The 23,586-nt window shown below is 36.6% G+C and overlaps 1 protein-coding gene across 4 annotated transcripts in view; it reads left to right on the top strand.

The window, feature by feature from the left end:
- The window catches only part of AP3D1 (adaptor related protein complex 3 subunit delta 1), a 158,257-nt gene that overhangs the window by 85,798 nt on the left and 48,873 nt on the right, over positions 1–23,586 (top strand). For all 4 annotated transcript variants that reach the window (XM_044672049.1, XM_044672060.1, XM_044672041.1 and 1 more), the window contains exons 10-15: positions 2,386–2,435; positions 2,935–2,983; positions 14,596–14,741; positions 16,573–16,721; positions 16,815–17,045; positions 18,509–18,740. In XM_044672049.1, the coding sequence (XP_044527984.1) occupies positions 2,386–2,435; positions 2,935–2,983; positions 14,596–14,741; positions 16,573–16,721; positions 16,815–17,045; positions 18,509–18,740 (857 nt within the window). The remainder of the gene's footprint in view (positions 1–2,385; positions 2,436–2,934; positions 2,984–14,595; positions 14,742–16,572; positions 16,722–16,814; positions 17,046–18,508; positions 18,741–23,586) is intronic.

Consider the following 23,586-nt stretch of genomic DNA (forward strand, 5'->3'; position numbering starts at 1 on the left):
TGTCATTTTGAAGAATTGTTTATTATACTTTGTGGAACATTTCAAAATCAGATTATTAATATCAATGAGGAGTAAAATTCTGACTTTTGAAAACCAACTGTGTTTGGTTTTTGTTGTTGTTGTTGTTATTGGTTTGGTTTTCTTAAGTTCTGCTTGTATTGAAGACATTAAAACCCAGAAAATGCAGAGTTGATCTATGTACCAACACATATGGCTAGCGATTTTGGAAAATGTGGCATTATTGTTAGAAACTGGCCTATTCTAGAGAACTCACAGACTTAGGAGCAGAGGTAAAGGCAAACAATAATAACCTTTTATTGATGGACCCTACATTTAGGTCATTGCCTCCATAATTTATAATATGGCCTATCCTGGTAGCTGGGATTCATGTGTTTGTATTCAGTAGATGTTTATTACATCTGTGTCCTGAGCACTCAGCTGGGTGCTGGGAAGATTAAACAGTTTAGAGAAGACTGGGATCTTGCTTTCACGAAATGAATAGACTAGTAGGAAGATAAAACAGACACAAAGATAACTCTAACATTAGCCACAATATTATTATATCTCAGTTGTAATACCTGTTGTTTTATATTAACTTACCTAATCCATATTACTATAAACCTTTTCCTTACATAATTTGACTAAGATTGTGAGTAACCTTAAAAATCATTTAATTTGCTACAGAGGGCAAATATAATCTTTGGGTATGCACAGTGAAATTCTATATCTAGTTCTTATTCCATCCCTATCATCTACATATAAAGAGTAGCATTTCCCATATTTTCCCATGGAACACAGGCATTTTATGTATTGAAAAGAAGGATTCTGTGAAAAAAATTTCAGTGACAGTAATATTTGCCCTTTCCAAAATAAATATTACATTATTGGAACTCATATACTGTTTTGGCCATTAGATTAGAAGTTGGAGAAGCTGGCTTCAAATCCTGACTCTTCTCCCTTTTAGTTATATGTCTTTGGAAAAAAATCACCTAACCTTCTTGGACTTCAGTTTCCTCATTTGCAAACCTGAGGGAGTTAGACATGAAAATTTACAATGTCCCTTTCCTCTCAGTCATATGGGTCTAGCTATATCTCAAAAATACGTATATTTTCTAAATGAAAATACTTAATTTTTTCTGTTTTATTCCATCCTGTCCCTTATATTTTATTATAAATTGAAATCCTCTGATATGGTTTTGGAGGGCATGCCATGCTTTCAGAATCTTTTAGCTTTTATATGTCCCATTTGTATCATAGAAGGTCAAAAGTGTTTCATGGTGAGTTTGGTTTGAAATATTCTCTAGAGACATGAATATTACTTTGTTATCTAGAGAGTGAGCATGCCTTGTGTATTTATCATAGTCATGGGCTAGTTATAGGCATCATGTTCCATTTTTATCATTTTGACTTTTACATAAATAACTCCCACTAAAGTATTAGTTGAATTCCTCTTAATGGTGTGAAGTGAACCCTAGGATCTTAAAGGCAGTACCAGCTGAATATACACTGATAGGTTCTCTTAAACTTTTTTGAAGGGCCCAGTGACTTACTGTCTAGCCATATTCAGAGTCTCTTCAACAGGTTGGTTTAAGAGTGATGAATTTTTCAGATCACAGTCTGAAAGTCAATCAGGGAACTTCTGTTGAGTTGTGAAAGAACAGTGTACTCTGCCTTGGTGCATGGAGACATATAGCAACATGAGCTATACCAAGTGTTTCTATTAGGATTTTGTAAGGGTCATAACTAAATTTGCATACTACCTCCTTAATTATATTTGACATTTACACTGTTATTAAAATCACCTAGTATTTATGACATGGTAATAAGGTACAATCTAGAAATTTCTTGAGGCTTAAGGTAGCTGATTCATCTTTTAAAAATTTGCCATAGACACTTAATCAATGAATATTGAATGAAACTGAACTAAATGGCACTGAATTGACTGAAACTGAACTGAAGTGAAAAAAAAATTGCCAGATAATTGAAAATTAATTGTTCTCAGAGGTCTCTGATACTAGTGGTTTTTTGTTTGTTTGCTTTTTTTAAACCCTTGTCTTCCATCTTAGTATCAATACTGTGTATTAGTTCCAAGGCAGAAGAGTGGTAAGGTCTAGGCAATGGGGTTTAAGTGACTTGCCCAGGGTCACATAGCTGGGAAGTGTCTGCAGCCAGATTTGAACCCAGGACCTTCCATCTCTGGTCCTGGCTCTCAATCTACTGAGCCACATAGTTGCCCCCATACTCAGTTTTTTTATATTGGTAGACCTGTGAAGAAGCAAACAAAAGGCTCAAAATTAAATACATGTCTACTATTGTTTGTATTTCTTGAGATTTGGTTGTTGGTTTGTCTGAACTGAAAGTTTAATAGATACTGTTTCTTTTCAGTTTTGATATCTTTGTCTTCCGGAATGCCCAATCACAGTGCCAGCATCCAGGTATGGTCATCTCCGTCTTTGTGTTCTAATTACAGAAAATGCATGAATACAGAGTAGTTGAAGATCCATAGAAAGAGAAACTCTGCCAACTTATTGTTTTCTGTTTTGTGAGCCACAGTGAAGTGAACAAAATTAGCTGAGGTTAAAAGGTATAACTGACTGTAGAGAGAAAGAAGATTTGGGTGCCTCTAAATACCTCTTTGGCTGTTATATACTGAAATCAGTAATCACATGTTTGCCTCTCTGCAAGGTGTAGGACTCCTTTAACCTGTAGTGTTTATTTCTGTTGTTGTCTAAAGGCATAGACATGGCTAGTGAGTGGGAAGCATTTTTCAAAATATTGGGGATGAAGAGGAAAGCAATGGTAGACCATGTGGAGGGAGTGCTGAGAAGTAGGCAATTGCTCTTGTAGGATTTCTGGGTTGACTCCTATCCCACTAAAAATTACAGCCCTCTAATTTTAAAAGCTATAATGACTGACTTTAACTTTTCTTTTCAGCTTTGTGTTCAGAAATTAAGAATATTAATAGAAGATTCAGACCAAAATTGTAAGTTACTCTCCTTCCTTCTTGTCTTTAATCCTCTATTCATAGTTTTTTTCCTTTGTTTCTACCACATTCGTTTCCTTTATGTAACCTTTGGGTGACCAGTTTGAGACACTTTACAGAATCGAGTAATGAGTGACTTTTAAAGATAATTCCTAGTCCATTTTATTAAAGTAACAACACCTCTTGCTGAGATTTGAGGATCCAGTTTATTTGTTGAATAGTAGCTCAAGGAAATCCAAAGGAACATGTATTTTGGACAGAAGATGATGAAGAAATTTCAAGATACTCTCCAACATAGAATAATATTTATGTCTTGTAGAAACATGTTTTTATTCTAAGCCTGAATGAATATGGAAAATCTTAAAAATAATTACTAGAAATAAAATTTTAATAAATTAGTTGGAATAGCAGCTGGCATTCCTAGTTATTTTTCTAAGCAGCATAAAATATCATTCACTCACATTTACATACTTAATTTTTCCTTTGAAAAATAATCTTTCTGCTAAGGAAACACTTCTTTTTGATAGTAGTCAGTGCATAGACTTTAGTAAGAGTTTCTGGAAACTAGATGTAATGATTGTTCATTTTAAGCCAAATAAATTATCAAAGATTAGAAACAAGGATTCTTTTCCTCCCTTATGCCCATATCTTTTTTCCCCAAGACATTATTACTACAAAGAATTGATGGTCATTTTATAAAAACATGTTAGTTAAATGTCTAATATATGCTAGATACTCTGTTGGCTGGGGCAGGTAGGTAGTGCAGTAGATAGAATGCCAGGCCTGGAGTCAGGAAAATCTTATGTTTCCATGTGGCTCAGATACCTACTTGGCTGTATGACCCTGACCTTAATCCTGGGCAAATCACTTAACCCTGTTTGCCTCAGTTTCCTTATCTATAAAATATGCTGGAAAAGGAAATGGCAAACCATTTGTGTATCTTTGCCATGAAAATCCCAACAGGATTAACTCATGAAGAGTCAAACCCAACCCAAAATGACTAAACAACAATAATTCTGCCAGATAATGTGTAGAGTATAATCTGTAAAAATTGGTTCCTAGTTGATAGAGAAGACATAATAATAAATACGAACAAAGTTAATAACTGCTTAGTTAAAATAGCTGGTTAAGACTATAGAAATATCACAAGATAAAGGGAGTGACTTACACTACTATCTAAACTACTACTAAACTATCTAAACAGTCTACTGTATAAACATTATTTGCTATAGTAGTTTAGATGTTAGAAAATCACTTGGGAGTGGTCAGGAAAAGTTTTCCAGATTTCTGGAACATACAAATTAAATAATTCTTGAGTTTAAAGGTTCCCTAAGACTTCTTGACTCTCTATTTTCCTATAAAACTTCCAGAAATCTTAACCTTATTAAGTGAGTAAGTCAAGATGGTTTCTCTGTGACATGATTCTCCTGTGACTTCATTCTTCAAACACCATTCTACCATTTTAAAATTATCTCTTGTATAATCAGAGGGAAAGACTTATAAACAAATTTATGCTACCTGAACTACTGATAACTGTAGGATTATAGGTTTGGGGTCAACAACCTGATTTATGCACCCCAACCAGTACTGAAATACATGTCAGTGTTCTTCCTTAATATCAGCCCTTAAGGTTAAATATATCCCAGTTTTTCTGAGACATTTAAGGGTCTGTTATCCATGAAGTTGTGCATATTCTTTCTGCCTGTCAGAACTAACTCCTGGGTTAATGAGTTTTACAAATATATTGCTTGTTATTGATGTTGTTTCTTTTATTCAAAGTTTACCTGCTCAGGGTTCAGAAGATTCATGTCCAAAGTAACTACATGTCCTACAGTATAGTATTGGTGATTAAATTTGTTTGCTGTTCATAATTTTATGGTTTCATTTCCATCCTGTTTCAGCCTGTCCTTCCAAATTTGAATGTACCAACCTAAGAATCAACATAAAACAAAAATAAATCTTTCAGTTCACATATCTTAAGTATTGATCTGTCAGTGTCCTCAGTTGCTCTGTCCATTTGTTCTTCCCATTTTTTTAGTACCATTTCTAATTCCTCATGCCATATTGCTGAGGGCCACAGAGGGGACAAGGGCCCATTGAATCCATGCAGATGACAAAGTCATGCATTGGATCCTGTGACTTGAAAAACAGGCCCCAGGAAGAATGGAAACCCCAATAAGATCCCCCTGTGTGACTCCCTTCTGACCAATACTTTTTATTACTGGAATTGTTGTAGTTAGTTTCTCTAGTAAAGTCCCAAGTTTTGTAGTCTAGATACAGCAATCCCCTTAAAGAAATCCCCTAATCACCTTATAGTAAACCAGCAATTAATGAGTTAATGTTTCATGCTCTCAGCAAAGCAGCATCCAAAATGATAGAAGTTGCTTCTAATCTCTCCTGATTCCTGAGAAATCTGGAGGACAAAGAATGGCAATTTAAAATACTTTGTTACTTTATTGCTTAAAATATTACTTAAAATATTTTATTACATCATTGCTTTACATATTGAACTTAGTCACGGTTTTGAAAATTCACACTTTGCATTACCTTTTGAAATATGTTTAAAAAAATTAAAAACTGTAATGAATATTGTTTTGGATAAAAATAGGTCTTAGTAACCTTTGAATGCTGTTTAGACTAAAATGTAATCTACATTAAAAAATGTGTATCCTGCCAAAATTCCCATGTAACCTTGAATCTATGTTGTTTAGACTTTAATTATAATGTATGTGATTTTCTTGCCAGCCTTGTGGAGGGAACTGGTCTTAAAGAAAAAAATTATAAAAATTAAATTATAAAAAATTAAAGACGGCTCAAAGGCTGAACATTCTGAGCTGACTTGTTGGTACTGGATTGTTCTTATTTTCTTTCTTTCTCGCCGACACTGCTCTGCTTTCCAAAAGCCCTATTGTGTGTAGCCTGGTCTTACACACCATATTTTGGAATCTATAATATTAAAGTCCACGTAGTGTGGCTTCACTGAAATCTTTTACAAAAAAAGAATTAATTACAATCTTTTTTCAATTTTTTTTTTGTTTATCTCTTGTCCTCCTACTTTTATCCTGAATTTTTTTTTCTAATAACTTGGCTTACTTAAATATTTACCCTAAGCTTGTTTTTCCCTCCATTGCTCCTTGCTTTTTTATTAGGCAGTATTAGCCATCTTCTTTATGAGGTTCTACAAATGAGCTTATGTTCCAAATGGCATTGATTACCATATTGCACTCTCCATTTGGCAAGGAGATCAAATACCTGCCTGCTTAGGCAGTTTTTAGACTTTTTTAGTTTCCTTGTTGTGGTATTTGTATTATAGTAGTTAAACTTCATAGAAAATAATTCTATTTCATGCCAATCAATGTCTGTTCCTTTATTCATTTCCTGATTTTTTTTTCTTCAGTATTAGCATATTTAAATTCTGGTTTGAGTCAGTCAGCTTGCATTTATTAAATGTCTACCTTGTCCTCAGCACCATACTAAGCATTAGGCATACAATGAAAGACAAAAGCTTAGTCCCTGCTATCAAAGAGCAATCAGAGATACTTATAAACAGTTTATGTATAAACAAGACATTTGCAAGATAAATTGAGGGTATACTCAAAGGGAAGGCACTAAGAGTAAGGTGGACTTATCTACTCCCTGCCCTATTCACTATGGTTCTTCCATACCTCCAAGGCTTTTCCATACCCCACTTTCCCAGCTGAAGTCCTTGGCTCATATTTTATTGGAAAAAAAATGATGCCATTAGCTGTGAGCACCCTCTTTCTTATCTCCTGCCATTCAAATAGTTTTTGTCACTATTTCCTCCTTCATCCCTTTCTCATATGGTGAAGATGAACCTCTTACCAAGGTAACCCCTTTGCTTGTCCCATCTCCTCCCTTTTATCACCTCCACTCTATCATGTTTTTTAAACCCTTACCTTTTGTCTTAGTATTAATACTAAGTCTGAAGAGTAGCAAGGCCTAGGCATTTAGGGTTAAGTGACTTGCCTAGGGTCACACAACTAGGAAGTGTCTGAGGCTAGGTTTGAACCCTCCAGGCCTGATGCTCTAAATACTGTGCTACCTAGCTGTGCTCCTATCATTTTTTTTTTTTTTAATTTCTGTTGGTACATTCCTTATTACACCCATGTCTTCTCTATCCTGAAAAAAACTCTCACTTGATCCTTTAATTTCTGCTAACTATTGCCTTATATTTCTTTTGCCCTTTGTGACTAAACTCCTAGAAAAGGTCATCTACAATAGGTACTTCTGCTTTCTCTCTTCTCACTTTGTCCATAGCCTCATACAATCTGACTTTTTCATTCCACTGAAACTGCTCTCTCTCCAAAGTTACCTGTGGTCTCTTAACTACCATATCCATTGACCCTTTCTCAATCTTCATTCTCCTTGTTCTCTCTGCAACCTTTTTTTTTTTAACGTTTATTAATATTTATTTTTTAGAAAAGTTAACATGGTTACATAATTCATGCTCTTACTTTCCCCTTCACCCCCCTGAGCTCCCCTCCCCCCATGGCTGATGCATATTTCCACTGGTTTTATCTCTGCAACCTTTGATACTGTTGATCACTTTTCTCCACAGTACTTTCTCAGAACACTACTCTCTCCAGATTCTCCTACTTGCCTGACCTCTCTTTCTTTGTCTCCTTGCTATATCCTCTTGCAGATTATGTCCTCTACTAAAAGGTATCCCAGGGTATTCTATTTTGGACCTTCTTTTCTTTTCACTCTATACTCCTTTATTTCGTGGTCTTATCAGCTCCCATGAATTGAATTACCATCTTTATGCTGATTATTCTCAAATCTACTTGTTCTGCCCCAAACTTTCAGATCACCTCCAGTCTCACATGTCCATCTGCCTTTCAGACATCTTAAACTACACAACCAGTAAACATCTTAAACTCATGTCCAAACTAAACTCATTGTCTTTCTTCCTAAAACCCTCTCACCTCCTACTCCTTTCTTCCATATTACTTTTGAGGGTAATACCATCCTCCCAGGCCCTTATATTGGCAACCCAGGAGTTGCTTCACTGGATTCTTCACTCTCTTTTCAACTCATCTCCCATGGCTATTCATCTCTGAACCATCTTAAGTGTGTTTCCTTCTCTTTTCTGACACTGTCACTCTTCTAATACAGACCCTCATCACCTCATGCTTAGACTATTGCAGTAGACTACTGGTGGGCCGGCTTGCCTTCCATTCTCTCCCTATCCAATCTGATCATGTTACAAACATTCACCACCACCATTACCATACTCAGTAAAATCTGGTGGCTCCCTTTTGCCCTCAGAATCAAATATAAAATAGTCTACTTGGTTTTTCAAAGCCCTTCATAATTTAGCCCCCCCCCCCTTGTTAGCATTCTTATACATTACTCTCCTACATATAATCTTTTATATCCAGTAATACTGATTGACTTTTCTATGAGCAAGACTCTCCATTTTGGCTTCAGGAATTTTCTCTGGCTGTCTCCCATTCTGCCTACTGACTTCTCTGGCCCCCTTTAAGTCTCAAGTCCAAGAAAGACTTTCCCAGCCCCTCTTAAATCTAGTGCCTTCCATCTCATTTGTGAAGATAGGATTAACCCTCACATTGTTCCCTATTTATATTGAATTATAGCTTGTTTTGTATATATTTGTTTCTGCCATTAGATTATAGGCTCCTTGAGGTAAAGGATTGTCTTCTGCCCCTCTTTTTTATCCCCATTACTTAGCATAGGACCTGGCACTGAGTAGGCACTCAATAAGTTTTCAACTTTGAAAGATTATTATTATTTTTTTTTTTGTTATTCTATCGGTGGTTTTCTTTTCTTTTTTTTTTTAGATTTAAATATTTTATTTTTTTAGAAAAAATTTCCATGGTTACATGATTCTTGTTTTTACTTTCCCCTTCCCCCCCATATCCAACGCACATGTCCACTGGTTTTAACATGTGTCATTGATCAAGACCTATTTACATATTATTGATAGTTGCATTGGTGTGGTTGTCTCGAGTCTACATCCCCAATCATGTCTGCATCAATCCATGTGTTCAAGTGGTTGTTTTTCTTCTGTGTTTCCACTCATGCAGTTCTTGAAAGATTATTTTTGTAGATTTTTTTTTTCTATTGAAAAATTGAAGATATTTTCTATGTTCAGATGTTCAGGAAAGTTCTCTTCTATTATTTCCTTCATTACATTGTTAAGGTATTTTTGTCCTGTCTTCTTCGGGAAGACCTATGACCCTTAGGCTGGCTCTATAAATTCTGTCTTCAAGATCTGTATGTTTTGCTTACATAGTAATCATTGTGTTGTTTTGTTTTGTTTTTTGCTTTTCTAATTTCTTCATTTCTGTTTATTTGCATCCTCTGTCTATTGATCTATTTCTCCCTTTTTTTCCCCCATTGAGGCTTGCCATTGCTGATTTGTTTTTCTATTTTACTCATTATTTTTGTTTGTTAAGACATAACATAAATTCTCTGATTTTTTTTTTAATTTAATTTTTTTTTTCTGGATTATATGCGTATTGTGCAATACATATCTCCATATTGCTCATTTTTGTAAGTGAATAATCTTATAAAACCCCAAAACATATACCCAAATAAACAAGTAAAAATCATAGCTTTCATTTGCATTCCAATTCTAACAGTTCTTTCTCTGGAGGTGGATAGCATTCTTTCTCATAAGTCCCTCAGAATTGTCTTGGATCATTGTATTGCTGAAAGTAGCAAAGTCTATCACAGTTGATAATTCCGCAATGTTGCTGCTCTCATATTTCTCATTTTTCTTTTAAACCCCTTGTGAACAAAATGTTGTAGGTCTATATTCTCAAATTCTACCAGGTCCTTTCTCTCATTTAGTGTTGAATCCTTTTTCTTTATTTTTCAGTATTTATTCATAGATTTCTGAACTTATTTATCAGATCCAGAGGTTATATTTCTTTCTATTGGCATTGCTTTTCCTGTTGGTTTATCTGTTTATGTTATAAGTTTTTGAGATTTCTTCTTCTTGTAATCTTTGGAATTTTCTGCCTTTTTTTCTCCCTTATTTTCCTTTCCACTTCTTGACTCCCTTCTCTCCCTGTCCATTGTTGTGACTTTAGAGGCTGGGTCTTAAAGTGTCTCAGCCTTCTGTATAATTATATATACCCACACTGTATAATTCATGGTTCATCTGCTTAGATTTCTGCCTCAATACTTTGACTTTTTAGTGGTAAGAACTGGCCCAGATAGCATACAGTGCTCTTTATACTTCCCTTGATAAGAGTGCTGTGGAGCACACATGCACACCCCACCACCCACCCAGTGTCCTGTCTTGGTGACTTTTTGTCAACTCTTTTTGTTTTCTCATTGATCCTTGCACTGGCAGTTCATTAGTTTGGAGCAAAGGTGCTTCTGGGTTGTAGCCTCCAGCAAGCTTTTACTATTGGCTGTTGATCCTGATCAAATGGAACTGATATCTCAATAACACTGGAAAGAAGTGGGGAGGGGAGTGGGAGTTGAGGGGTAGGGGGGGGTGAGTGAGGGTAGGAATGGGTTTTGATATAAGCTTGTGTTGTGTCCTTGAGTCTGCTAGTGTTTCTTCACTGAAAAGATCTCAGGATTGTTAGTTCCTGGATTTGGGGGGGGGGGGATTTTTCCTTTAACCTCCTATCGTCTTTTAGGTATCTTAGACCATCCGAACAGTGAAGTTGATTTATCTTTGTGCATAATTTCTGTTTTTGGAGAGGTTTGTGTAAGAAATAATGGATATAAAAGGATAGATTTTAAAATATTAGGGTTTTAAAGGATTTATTGGTAGTCATTAGAGAAATGAAGCCACATGCCGAATTAAGAGTTAGTTTGAAAGGACCCACCATTACCTCCTCCTCCCATCCTGGCTCCTCTCCAAAACACCAAAGAGGAAGTACAAATCCAGTCTCTCACTATTTATCCTTCTATCTACATGATTATGCTTCTTGCTCATGTGATTATGCAAGAAAGGAAGCCAGTTGGCTCTTGGGAAATGTAGTTTGAAAAAGCTCTAAATGTCCACAGGAAGTTTAGATCAGGGACCTCAAAATTAGTTCAAGGACTCCCAAATTTCCAGTATCACATTTGAGAGGTTATGGATATCAGAGAAAATGTCTAGTCCATCATTTAGCAACTTTTTAGCATTCAGTTTCAAGTCCCAAGGCAAATACTGTTCAACCTCATAATGTAGCCTGATGTGTGAACTCTCTGTCACCACCACCAACACAAACACAAAAAGAAAGTTGTGTTTAACCATCAGTTAACAATATATAAAAAAGGAACCTCGCACAGACCTTGGTAGTATCAATGTGCATCCAAAGTTAGCTAAACACATACTGCTTTTTAGCAAGTTGGGAGGGCACATCAAAAAGGAATTGGGGCAGGGATGACTTTAGTGAGCTCCACAACTGTGGTGGAAAGGTTCTTCAAGGTTGGAATCCATAAACCATGGCCAGGCATCCAAAAATGTCAACTGGTTGACTGAAAGGTGATAATTATTGAAAAAATATGGACTCATTTACCTTCAGGGGCAATCTGTTCAACTGAACAGTTGAACAGATCAGGTCTCTAGTAGTCTTACTGATTGAGAAAGACTTCTTCCAGAGAGTAAGACTTTAGGTTGGACATGAAGGAATCTGGGAAATGAGGAGGCAGAGATGAAGAGGGAAAATATTTCCTGTATGGGGGAGAGCCAATGAAAATGCCTGAAGATAAGAGTTTCTTTTGTCAGGAATAACAAGGAGGACAGTGCCACTGGATCACAGGGTACATATAGTGCAGTAGGGAGTTCAAAGACTACAAAGGGGAAAGTGGAACAGGTTTTGGACAGCTTTAAAAGCCATAGGATTTTATATTTGATCCTAGAGGCAATAGGAATTGATTGAACAGGAGAGTGATATGTTCAGATTTATGTTTTAGGAAAATAAGCCAGCCAAATGGAGGATGGATTGCAGTGGGAAGAGATTTGAGATAAGGATACCAAACAGTAGACTACTGAGGACCTTTACCAGCATGGTAGCAGTATCTGAGTAGAGAAAAGGGCTCATAGGAGAGATGTTAAGAAGATACATAAGACAGGACAGATGATTTTATGTGGGAGATAAGAAAAAGTAAGGAGTGGAGGATGACACCTAGATTAGAAGCTTAGGCAAGTGGGAGCCTGAGAGGATAGCAGTGGTACCCTCGACAATATAGGGAAGATGTGAAGAGGGGAAGGGTTGAGAATGGAAGGGGGAAGTTTGGGGCATTTTGAGTTTGAGATGTCTGATATTCATTTAGAGTTGTGAGACTGGAGGTCATATGAGAGGTTGGACAAGTAGATTTCAGAGTCATCTGCTTAGAGTATTGATCATTAAAATCATGGGAGTAAATGTGATCATCAAGTGAAATATAGAAGAAGAGGACCTTATGCAGGGCCTTGAAGGACCCCCTTATATAAAGGATGTAACTTGAATGAATATCCAGCAAAGGATACAGAAAAGAAGAGGCCAGGTAAAGAAGAGGAAAACCAAGAGAGAGCAGGATAGGAAAACTAGAATATAAAGAATATTAGAATAAGAGAATATAAAGGAGAAGAGAGTATAAAGAGAATATAAAGGAGAAGAGAGTAATGTATAATGTCAAAGACTGCAGAGAGGTAGGGGGATGAGGATTGAGAAAAGACTGCTAGATTAATAGATTATTAAGGCAATTAATATGCCATTATAATGGCAATGAAGAGATCATTGAATGATGAAGTCAGAAGCCAGATTACAAAGAATTCAGAAGAGTGAGAGGAAAGGAAGTGAAGGACATCTATAATAGTTTAACCATAAAAAAGGAAGAGCTCCACTGGACAAAAGTTAGCTAGAATGCAAGATTCAAATGAAAGTGTTATTGTGTTTGTTTTTTTGTTTTGTTTTGTTTTGTTTCATTGTTTGATGAGGAACAATGGGCATGTTTGTAGGCAGTAGGGAAACAGTATATAGAGAGCAATTGAAGATTAGGGAGAGTTGGGTTGTTAGAAGGGGTAGTCTAGGGGGCAGCTGGGTGGCTCAGTGGATTGAGAGCCAGGCCTAGAGATGGGAGGTCCTAAGTTCAAATCTGGCCTCAGACCCTTCCTAGCTGTGTAACCCTGGACAAGTCACTTCACCCCCATTGCCTACCCTTACCACTCTTCCACCTAGGAACCAATACAACAGTATTGACTCCAAGATGGAAGGTAAGGGTTTAAAAAAAAGAAAAAGAAAAAGAAGGGGTAGTCTGCTGGAGAAGAAAGGATAGAATGGAATCATGTATGCATATTAGAGAGGTTTGCCTTGGCAGGGTGAAGGCTCTTCTCTTCATATAAGACAGGGACAATGGAGGAAATAGTGGTGGAAGGCATCTGAGTGATGTGAGGTAGGGAAGTTCTCAGCAAATGGTCTCAATTTTTTATTGAAATCTCAAGCACAATTCTCAGCTGGAAAGTTGATAGGGGGAGCCATGGAAGTGTGGGGAAGGATGAAAAGGTTTGATGGAGCTGCTTTGCTAAGTGAGATATTGAATCGATTAGGGAAGATTTAAAAAGAGTACCCTGCCACAGTGCGAGTCCAATTGAGATGATATAGGATACATTTGCTTAGATTCTATCATCTTAGTTTTGTGATTTTTTTCCAGCTTTTTTCAACATCATGTCAATAGGAGCAAGAGTCCAATGGTATGATAAAACCAACTCTCAACTCTGTTATTTTCTTTACTAGGAAAATCATTGAATGGGCCTTCCATTTAGCTCAAATTTCCTGATTTCATTAATAACAAGACTTAATTTTGGTTTGATTTAATTCTTTCAGCCTTAATTTTCATCAGTCATTGGAATGGCATTTAGAATATCACTAATCTTTATAGATCATCTAAAATTTCAGATCCTTTTTCTTCCAGGCAGACATAAGTAATGTAGAGTAATGCAGAAACTAAGAGAACCTTACAGAATCAAGGGCTATTTTATACTGGTGGGTGGGGGGCCTGGGTGAGGAGTGCCAAGTCCATTGACTTCATCACCTAGTGCCAGCTTAGTAGAAATGAATTCTCCATACTTAACTAGGTTGGGCCTTGGACAGCATACACAATCTGTTTGGGAGCATATTCAGTTAACCTTCCTCTACCATAGTGAAGCGTTTGAGTGGGGCTTTTAATGTAGAACAAGTTAATATTTGTGTATTTGTCTTCTCTATTCTACTAAATGGTAAGCTCCTTGAGCACATAGTGTCTTATCTATACCCCCAGAGATGAGCACAATGCCTCTTGCTTCAATTTACATTGAGTACATTGTACTCATTGTACATTACATTGAGTAGCCAAACATTCTCGGTAAGTTTAGCCATTAGCTAGCTTTTTGTTATTAATTTTTTCTTTATGTCTGTATCCATGATGGTGCCTTGTACATAGATGGGTTACTATTACTTACAATATGTGTCTTGATTATATATGCATAAAATTGCCTATTTTAGCTTATAAGATTCTAAAAATTGGAGACTATTTTATTCCATCTTTATAGTGCTTAGCACAATGTGTGGTACAAAAAGATTTTCAGTGAAACTTGTATCATGAGTATGTGTTATGCACACAAATAACAACAATTATTTTGTACCTTTTTTTTTTACTAGTAAAGTATTTGGGATTGCTTGCTATGTCCAAAATCCTGAAAACTCATCCTAAGTCTGTTCAGTCTCATAAGGATCTCATTCTCCAGTGTTTGGATGACAAGGATGAATCTATTAGGCTCAGAGCATTAGATCTTCTATATGGAATGGTAGGTACATCTTCTTTCAGTTTTTTAAATGTATAAACCCAATACCTTTTTATATATATGCATATAAAGCTCTTGATGAAGTTATAGGTATTATAACTTGTATGTTACTACATTTATCTAAGGCTCTCAAAATTATTGGAATACATAAAAATGTCATCTATCTCTGCTTGACTGTGCAAATTTATCTGTTTATCACTCTCCTGTGTAACAAAATACATGGCACATTCATCAGATTTTCAGGGAACACCAATATACCTAACACTGGACAACAGTCAGGATCCAGAAAGATCTTGATCAGCCAGAGCACTGGCTTGAATCTCATAAAATGAAATGCCGTGTGGATTAATGTCAAATCTTAGACTTGGATTCAGAAATTTTACTTTATAAGTTCATGATGAGAGAGGAATAGTTAATCATGATTAGCAGCATGAAAAATATAGAGAGCTTTTAGTGGATTGCTAATTCATTGAGTCAGCAGTATGATAGAACACTAAAAAAAGCCAATGAAATCTTGGGCTGCATTGAGAGTTTTTATCTTCCAGAAACAATAAGGTGATAGTCACTTTTACTCTATATTAGTCAGACCACATTGAGTGTATTATATTCATTTTTGGGCACCATAATTTAGGAAAGATGCTGGTCACCTAGAAAGAAGAAGAAGGCATCCAGCATAACAGAGAAAACTAGTGTACAATATATAAACATTATTAAGGTATTTGAAAAACTGTAACATGGTGGAGAGTTGTTCTCCTTATTTTAAGAAAGCAAAATTAGAAGCAATGAGTAGTAGTTGACAGAATGAATGAAGGAAATAAATATTTATTAAGCACCTACTATGCTAAGCATTTAATGAATATTAATCTCATTTAATCTTTACAATCCTGAGAAAGGTGCCATTATTATTTCCATTTTACAAATAAGGAATTGAGGCAGACAGTGATTTAAGTGCCTTGCCCAGGAATCACACAGCTAGTAAGTGGCTGAGGCAGGATTTTAATGCTGGGCTTCCTGACTTCAAGTATGGTGCTCTATAAGTATGTGCTGTCAACAAACTGCCTCAAGGCAACTTTATATCAGGAAAAATTTTCCCATAGTGAGAGCTATTGTCCCCAGTTGGAATGAGCTACCCGTGTAGGTAGCTGGTAGAAGATCTTCAAGTTGAGCCAGACTCCTGCTTGTCCAAGAAATTCTAGCAAAGACTCTCCAGATATGTCCGGGACCAGAGGGTGATGAGCTTTCTTCCAGCTCCAACACTGAGATTCTGGGACTATTTAAAACCAGTTAAAGGAACTGGATGGTTTACTCTACCTCAAACAGCCTAAATATAAACCCTCTTTCTCAAATGAGATTTTTTTTTTTGTTAGGAAGCATAGAAGGAATTCATTTAAAAACAGGTTTGACACAGCTTTAATTTTATTTAAAGGAAATTTAGTGAAAACTGGCTTATATTTTAATATATGATATATTTTACCCTACCTTACTTCAGGTAACTAAAGACTTATTTGTGTCTTATAGGTAGGGACCTGACCTGGGATTTCATTGGTAAAGGGAACTCCCAAGTGAGGAAACTTTCTGTCAATTCAGGTCAGCATCTTCTCTGCAAAATATAGTCTTAGAGAATTGCCAAGGACACCAGTAGATCATGCGTTAAAGATATTCTGTGTCCAAGGCAAGACTTGAATTCAACTCCTCTTGGTTTCTGTGTCACTCTATTACTGACAGTTTGCCTCACAGTAATGAGATAATTGTTACTTTAGCTTGACTAACTGCCACTTGACTCCCAGAAAAATGAGTCACCTGTCCTAGCAATTATTGACTTCTTTTTCTACAGGTATCGAAGAAGAACTTAATGGAGATAGTGAAGAAACTGATGATTCATGTGGACAAAGCAGAAGGGACAACTTACAGGGATGAGCTGCTGACCAAAATCATTGACATATGTAGTCAGGCCAACTACCAGTATATCACCAACTTTGAATGGTCAGTTTATTGATTTTTCTTATTTGGACTTTTCAAAAACCTCTCATGTCTTGTTGGAGAACTTAGACTCGGTGGTCCCCTCTGCCTCCATAGGTACATAAGCATTCTGGTAGAGCTTACCCGCTTGGAAGGAACCCGACATGGTCACCTCATTGCTGCCCAGATGCTGGATGTTGCTATCCGAGTTAAAGCCATTCGGAAATTTGCTGTTTCCCAAATGGCCATGCTTTTGGACAATGCTCACTTGATAGCCAGTAACACCCAAAGGAATGGAATCTGTGAGGTGCTTTATGCTGCAGCCTGGATCTGTGGAGAATTCTCTGAGTAAGTCAGTTACATAAAAGGGAAGTCATGTTATGAGGGGAAATATTCACTTCTGGTTTCTAATCACGGCTTTGCTTGCAGCTTTTGGCAAGTTTTCTTCTCAGTCCAAGTTTAGAGTTCTGAGTTGGCACCTTGTCTTAAAGGGTTATATCTCTTTTTCTTACACTTTCCTCTGTAATTCTCTCTTGGTAACATCATCTCCCAGGAATAAATTCTTATGTTTAGACGACACCACATCCATATGGCTTGCCCCAGCCTGTCTTACAAACTTTAGTTCCAGATCACCAAGTGCCTATTGAGATTTCCAGCTCAATGTTCCACAGATATCTGAAACTCAACTTGTCTCAAACTGAATTTGTTACCTTTCCCCTAAACCTGTCCCTCTTCCACATTTTTCTATTTCTATTGAAGATAACTACCATCCTTCTAGTGTTTTAGGTTTGTAATCACTGCATCATCCTGTGCTCCTCCTTCCTTCTCCTTAACCTTATATTTTGTCACTTACCAGATTTTGCTGCTACTACTTTCCTTATACTTCTTGGATCTGGCTGATTCTCTCCCCTTACACAGCTACCACTTTGGTTAACCCCTACCCCTACCCCCCACCCCCCAATCTACTTTTCACCCAGCTTCCTAATAGCTCTCTCTGCCTCAAGACTTTAGCATCAATGAGCTCCTCTGGTTAGTGTTTAAAACTCTGCAAAACCTGGCATCAATCTGCCTTCTAACCTCATTGGATATTATTCCTTCCTCACTTTGCAATCCCACCAAACTGAACTCTATTCTTTACTTGTGGTTCTCATTTCCTTTCCCCATACCTTTGAACTCTGACCGTACTTCCTCGTCAGAGTCTCTCCTTTTAAGATGAAGTTTAGGTACCATCTTATGCATGAAACTTTTCCTGATTCCCCCAAGTCCTAGTTTCTTCCTTGTCAAACTAGTTTTTATTTGTATTCATATAACTGAATATTTCTTAGACATAGATACATGCACAAGCATTTATACATATATTTATATATGTTTGTCCTCCCATTTGAATGTAAGTTCCTCTTGAGTAAGGATTGCTTTTTTCAGAACTTATAGTGCCTGATATATAGTCAAAATACTTATTGATTTTTTTGATTCCTTGTAATGGGAAGATGACTCTGGTTTCTGGAAAACAGTGCCTCATGAAGTACAAACTCTGGTTGATCTTACAAACCAGGAGAGAATTTAATTAGGGTCTCCACCAAAAATTTTGTCATCTAAAGACCAGTCTGGCTGAGTATGGAAGGGTTCATCATGGCATGGCAACTGCTAGGTGATTTTTTTTTGTAATGCTATTTTATGAAGATGATCTTGGTAAAAGGAAGACCTTCCGCAATGAAAATAGATGTCATTGAAGTGTCCAGTCCTGTGGGAAACAAAAGTCTCTATAGCAGCGGAATTTCAATCAAAGATATTTTCCTTTTTCATTATTTCAGACATCTACAGGAGCCTCATCAGACTCTGGAAGCCATGCTGAGACCTAAAGTCACCACTTTACCAGGTCACATCCAAGCAGTATATGTACAAAATATGGTGAAGTTATACGCATCAATTCTGCAGCAGAAGGAACAAAGTGAGGAAAAGGAGGGAGCCCAGGAAATCACCCAGATGATGATTGACAGGCTTCCTCAATTTGTGCAGAGTGCTGATCTGGAAGTTCAAGAAAGGGTAATGGCAACAGAGGAACCCTTTCTCTTTTTCTCCCTCTACATTTCATTTAAAGTTTCAAAAAATGCATGCATTTTCAAAGAGTTGACTTTAAAAAATATTTTTTTACATATCACATCTATAATAGCTTTTTCTTTTTTTTTAACCTTTGCCTTCTGTCTTAAATTTGATACTAAGGCAGAAGAGTGGTATGGGTGAGGCAGTTGGGGTTAAGGGACAGCTAGAAATTTTACTGAGTCCAGATTTGAACTCAGGTAGAGTTGTCAGTAGACTTGGCATTCTTATTTACTGAACCACCAAGCTGCCCCTAAATAGCTTTTAAACTATTCTGTTTTGCCTTCCATTTTCTGTATATTCATTCTTACATTTATGTGTAGTTTTTAAATTTGGTCATAAACATTCTTCAGTGTTCTAGTTTTGATTTCATTTTGTCTTCATTTATGTATTTCCAACTCTTTTTATATTTCTCTTATTTATAATTTTTATTGTTAGTGGATAAAGATCCATTATTCTTCATGCTAGGAAGACCTGTGTCCAAGGCCTACCTCTTGACACATTATGGCTGTGTGACTCAGAGCAGTTCACTTAACCCCTCATTGTTCTAGAAATGCTTTGAGATTATGATCTGCCAAGAAGATGCCAACTTTCATTACTAAGAGGGAGTTTCCTCACTCTGCAGCTCTTTATACCAGTGAAATTACATAGCCAGTCTCTATCCACAGTCATATTCACTTTCCCATCAATCTGTTTATCATTTAATGTACATTTAGTTTGGTTCTTGTTCCTTGCAGTCTTAAATAATGCTGCTCTACTGAATTAGATCTCTATAAATATGTTTAACAGAGTTCTTTTCCCTTTTATAGTTATATTCTTGAATACATTCTTTATAATGAGAGGGTCAGTAGATAGAAAATTAGCACTGGAGTAACAAGGACCCAAGTTTGATTCCCACTTCTGGCATATTCTGTGACCTTTCATTGCACCAGGCAACTCTCTCAGACTCTGAAGTTCCAGCGCAATTGTAGATCTGCTTTGAGGGCAGTTTCTCATTGGGAGCTCCCTAAACTCATGACATCACAGGTCCAGACCTAAAACCAAAATATTTCCATTGATTGGATGATTGGTCAAAGGGTGTAATTATTTACTTTTTTTTTTTTGGTGTCTTATTAGAGCATAGATCATAAGATCTGGAGATGGAAGGTTTCTTAGAGGTCATCTGGATAGAGGATGGGTTGTTTTTGTTTTTTGCTTGTTTTAAATCGGTAAAGTAAAGCCCAGAAAAGTTAGTCAGCCGTCACCAAAGTCACATAAACCCTGAGTGGCCATTTTGGGGTCTTAATGCATGGAGCCCCTGAGACTCTAGCTCAAGCTCTTTTCCATAATGCCATACATTTGTGTTTTTCCAGACTACTTGCCAATAAGCTTCTACCATTTTTTTATTTTATAAGCAGTGTATTAATAATTGAAGGAGAAACCAGCTAATTGAATTTTAATACTTTGTTTTTTCCCTGCTTCTAATTTGGGATTATTTTATCTTCTAAGACCCTGAAGCTCTCTATTAAAGAATTGGAATCTTCATTGGAAATTTAAAATCTTTTTTAGTGGAAAAGCTTGTTTGAACAACTTTTTCATTAGTTTTTCTCTTAGTGATATATTAAATTTGTATGGGGTTGCTTGCCTTTTCTCTTAAAAAAATTTTTTTCCCCACTGAATATGGTGAAGGCTTTATTGATAGTACAGATAAAACAGAGGACTTTCTGCTTCTTTCCTCTATTACATAGATGCCTTTGGCAAGGACTATATGTGAGGTATGAGAATCCCCTAAATATAGAGAAATAGATATGGGATATGTTCTCCCCTAGTGGTCTTTTTCTTTTGCCTAAAGATAAAGATGTCTTTCTTTTTACCCATTAGAGGCCATGTAGATCATAAAATGTATTCTCTAATTACTATAATCATATAACCATACTAATTATCACATCAGGAAATGAGCTTAATAGAATGGTTATTAAGGGAAATATTCCTGCATCCAAAGCAGAAGAGTAGATATTGCTATTAATGTCACAAGATATATCCTAGTATTCTATGTAGCCCAGGATGTCTTTCATTAGCCTCTCTGGTCCTTCTTGATATCATTATATTTGGCAGGTCTCTTCAGCAAGCAAGACCAATTCCACAATATATGTTATGAAAGTAGTAAGCTTTCCATTCAGGGATGCCTTGGCAGCACCAAACTCTTCAGGCCATTTCTTGCCAAAGGAGCCATCTACTGATTTCTCGTGGTTTGCAAATCCTTCCCCAAGCCCAGGTTGACAAGGATGACCTTGGCAGAGAGCCTAGCAGTTGGTAGTGTGGAAGACATTACTGACAATTTTAAAAGAGCTATCCTGTTTCTTGTGGTACATTCCCACTACAAACCTAGGGGCATTAGCAGAAAGGATAACGTTAGTGATCCTTCCCAGCTTTTTCCATAGAGGAGAAGAGCTTAGGAACTGTCTAGCATCCTTGGCACCAATGTTACACAGTTTTCTGTCCTCACCCTTGGCAGTAAAACCCAGGAATTTATGTTGAGTGCATCCACATTGAAACATAACAGCCACAGAGTGGAGCGAAATGTTCATTGATGGCCATAGTGTTCAGTGTGCCTGAGGTGAATGTGACCCTGGTCATCAATAATCCTTATGGCCAAATCTATTGATTTAGCCATCACCACTATGTCTTAAGGATGTCATTGCTGCATGGGATACTAGAACTGAGCTTGATTAAAGAGCTGAGTGTATGCTTTTGAAAATACTTTGACTCCATCTCATTTTATCTTAGTAACAATCTTGGTAACCATTGAGACAAGGTTGTAATATCTGCCTTATAGTCAGATTACATCTGGTAGAGTTGAATGAATAATTCAATTTGAACTCAGAGGACCTGGGTTTTAAATTCCTTCTTGGCTACTTTGAAAGATCCTGTTTCTTCATGGAATGCAAAACAAGGAGTTTCAGCTATATGATCTCTAAGGCCCACTTTAGTTCTGAAATTCTATGGTTCTGTGATTTTCTTGATGTTGCTCAGCTCTCTTTGCTTTATGGGTTTAAAAGATTTCAGATGTAGAGCTGGAAGGAGTCTTAGAGGTCAGTTAGGAAATTGAGACCCAGAAAGACTAGTGATTTGACCTCAGTCACAAGATGGAAGTTTTGCTTTTCATGTCCAAATAGAATCCCAGAGCCTTATTTTAATTTTTAAATCCTTATCTTCAGCTTAGAATCAATACTAAGCATTAGTTCCAAGGCAGAAGAGTGGTAAGGACTAGGCAATGGGGGTTAAATGACTTGCTTAGTTTCACACAGCAAGGAAGTATCTGAGGCCAGATTCGAACTTAGGACCCATCTCTAGGCCTGGCACTCTTTCCACTGAGCCATCTAGCTTGCCCCCATTTGTCCTTATTTTATAAAATAACTGTCTAAAATATTAAGCAGGGTCTCAGGAATGAAGTCTGACATTTTTATATCATCTTCTAAGAGTGATTGTTTATCTCTTTCTCTTGACCTCCCTCAGAAAGTAAGGAGGGGGTTGATTGTTTCAGAGATTCTTAACCATTTTTTGTTTCTTGAACCCCTTTGTCAATCTGATGAAATCTATGGATCCCTTTACAGAGTGTTTTTAAATGTATAAATTAAAATACATAGGATTCTGAAGGAAATAAATGAGTTATAAAAAAATCTTTAAAAAACAAGTTCATGGACCTGAAATTAAGAAACCCTAAATCTTCTCTAAGATAGCTTCTAGTTCTAGTAGTCTAGAATCCACACAATCTCCAAATTGTGACATTCTTGGTTCTAGGGTTCTGTTTTGTTCTACTATTCTGTGTTCTAAGGTATCTTTTTGTCTTTGTCCTCCAGTCTTTTTTAGTTCTAGCATTACATGTTTTAAGTGCTGATCATCAATGAGATCTGTGATTATTATGCCTTAAGCATTTTCCATAGCTCTTTTCAATTTTTTCTTTAAGCACTTTGATTTATTAACATTTTTATTTATCTTAAAAATGTTTTCCATGGTTACATGATTCATGTATTAACATATTTAAACTTAAAACTTTCTTAAACTTGTTGCTTCATCTCTTCCCAGAGTTCTAGTTGAATTTTTTTTTCTCAAGTATGTTTTCTTGGAGGTTTTTTACTTGTAGATATTATGACGATAAAAAATAATAAAGGCTGCTATAAATATATATATATTAGTATTTTAATTAAAGCCATGCTGATAGATAAAGTCATTAGACCATGCGCTTGTAAGAATTCAAAATTGCTGCCCCAGTCATTATTACCTCTTCCTCAGTCTGCTGGCCAAGAGGCCACTCCCTCCTAACCTAGGAGATTTAAACTCTTCTCTGTGTGGAGATGTAAGCCTCCCCACGCCCAAAGAACCGGAACTGGAAACCCGTTGGACCACGGGAAATGTAGTTTGATAATTTCCCCGTGTCCATAGAAAATACATATATATATACTTAAAGATGACATCTCCCAAATTTCACTTTTACAATATTTTGGAGTCATTCTCGTCTTCCGGATTTGTGTCTTAACCAACCCTGCCATCATAATATCTTCTTATGGTAGTTTTCTTTTTGTTTGTTCATTCTTCCAGATTGTTTTCTGACTTTGAACTTGATGTTAATATTGGCCTCTGTAGCACTTCTGGATGTAATGTCAGGCCTATAGTCCTATTGATGCTTTTTGGAGCCATTAAGTGTTGTTTTATTAGGGACATACTGGTGATCTATTTATTTTCAGGACTCCCAGGGTGGTCAGTTTCAGGGCAGAGTTTGATTGCTGCCCTCCTAGGCCTGAGCTCTGCAGGG

The sequence above is a fragment of the Gracilinanus agilis genome, chromosome 1 (genome assembly GCF_016433145.1).
Source record: "Gracilinanus agilis isolate LMUSP501 chromosome 1, AgileGrace, whole genome shotgun sequence".
Taxonomy (NCBI): domain Eukaryota; kingdom Metazoa; phylum Chordata; class Mammalia; order Didelphimorphia; family Didelphidae; genus Gracilinanus; species Gracilinanus agilis.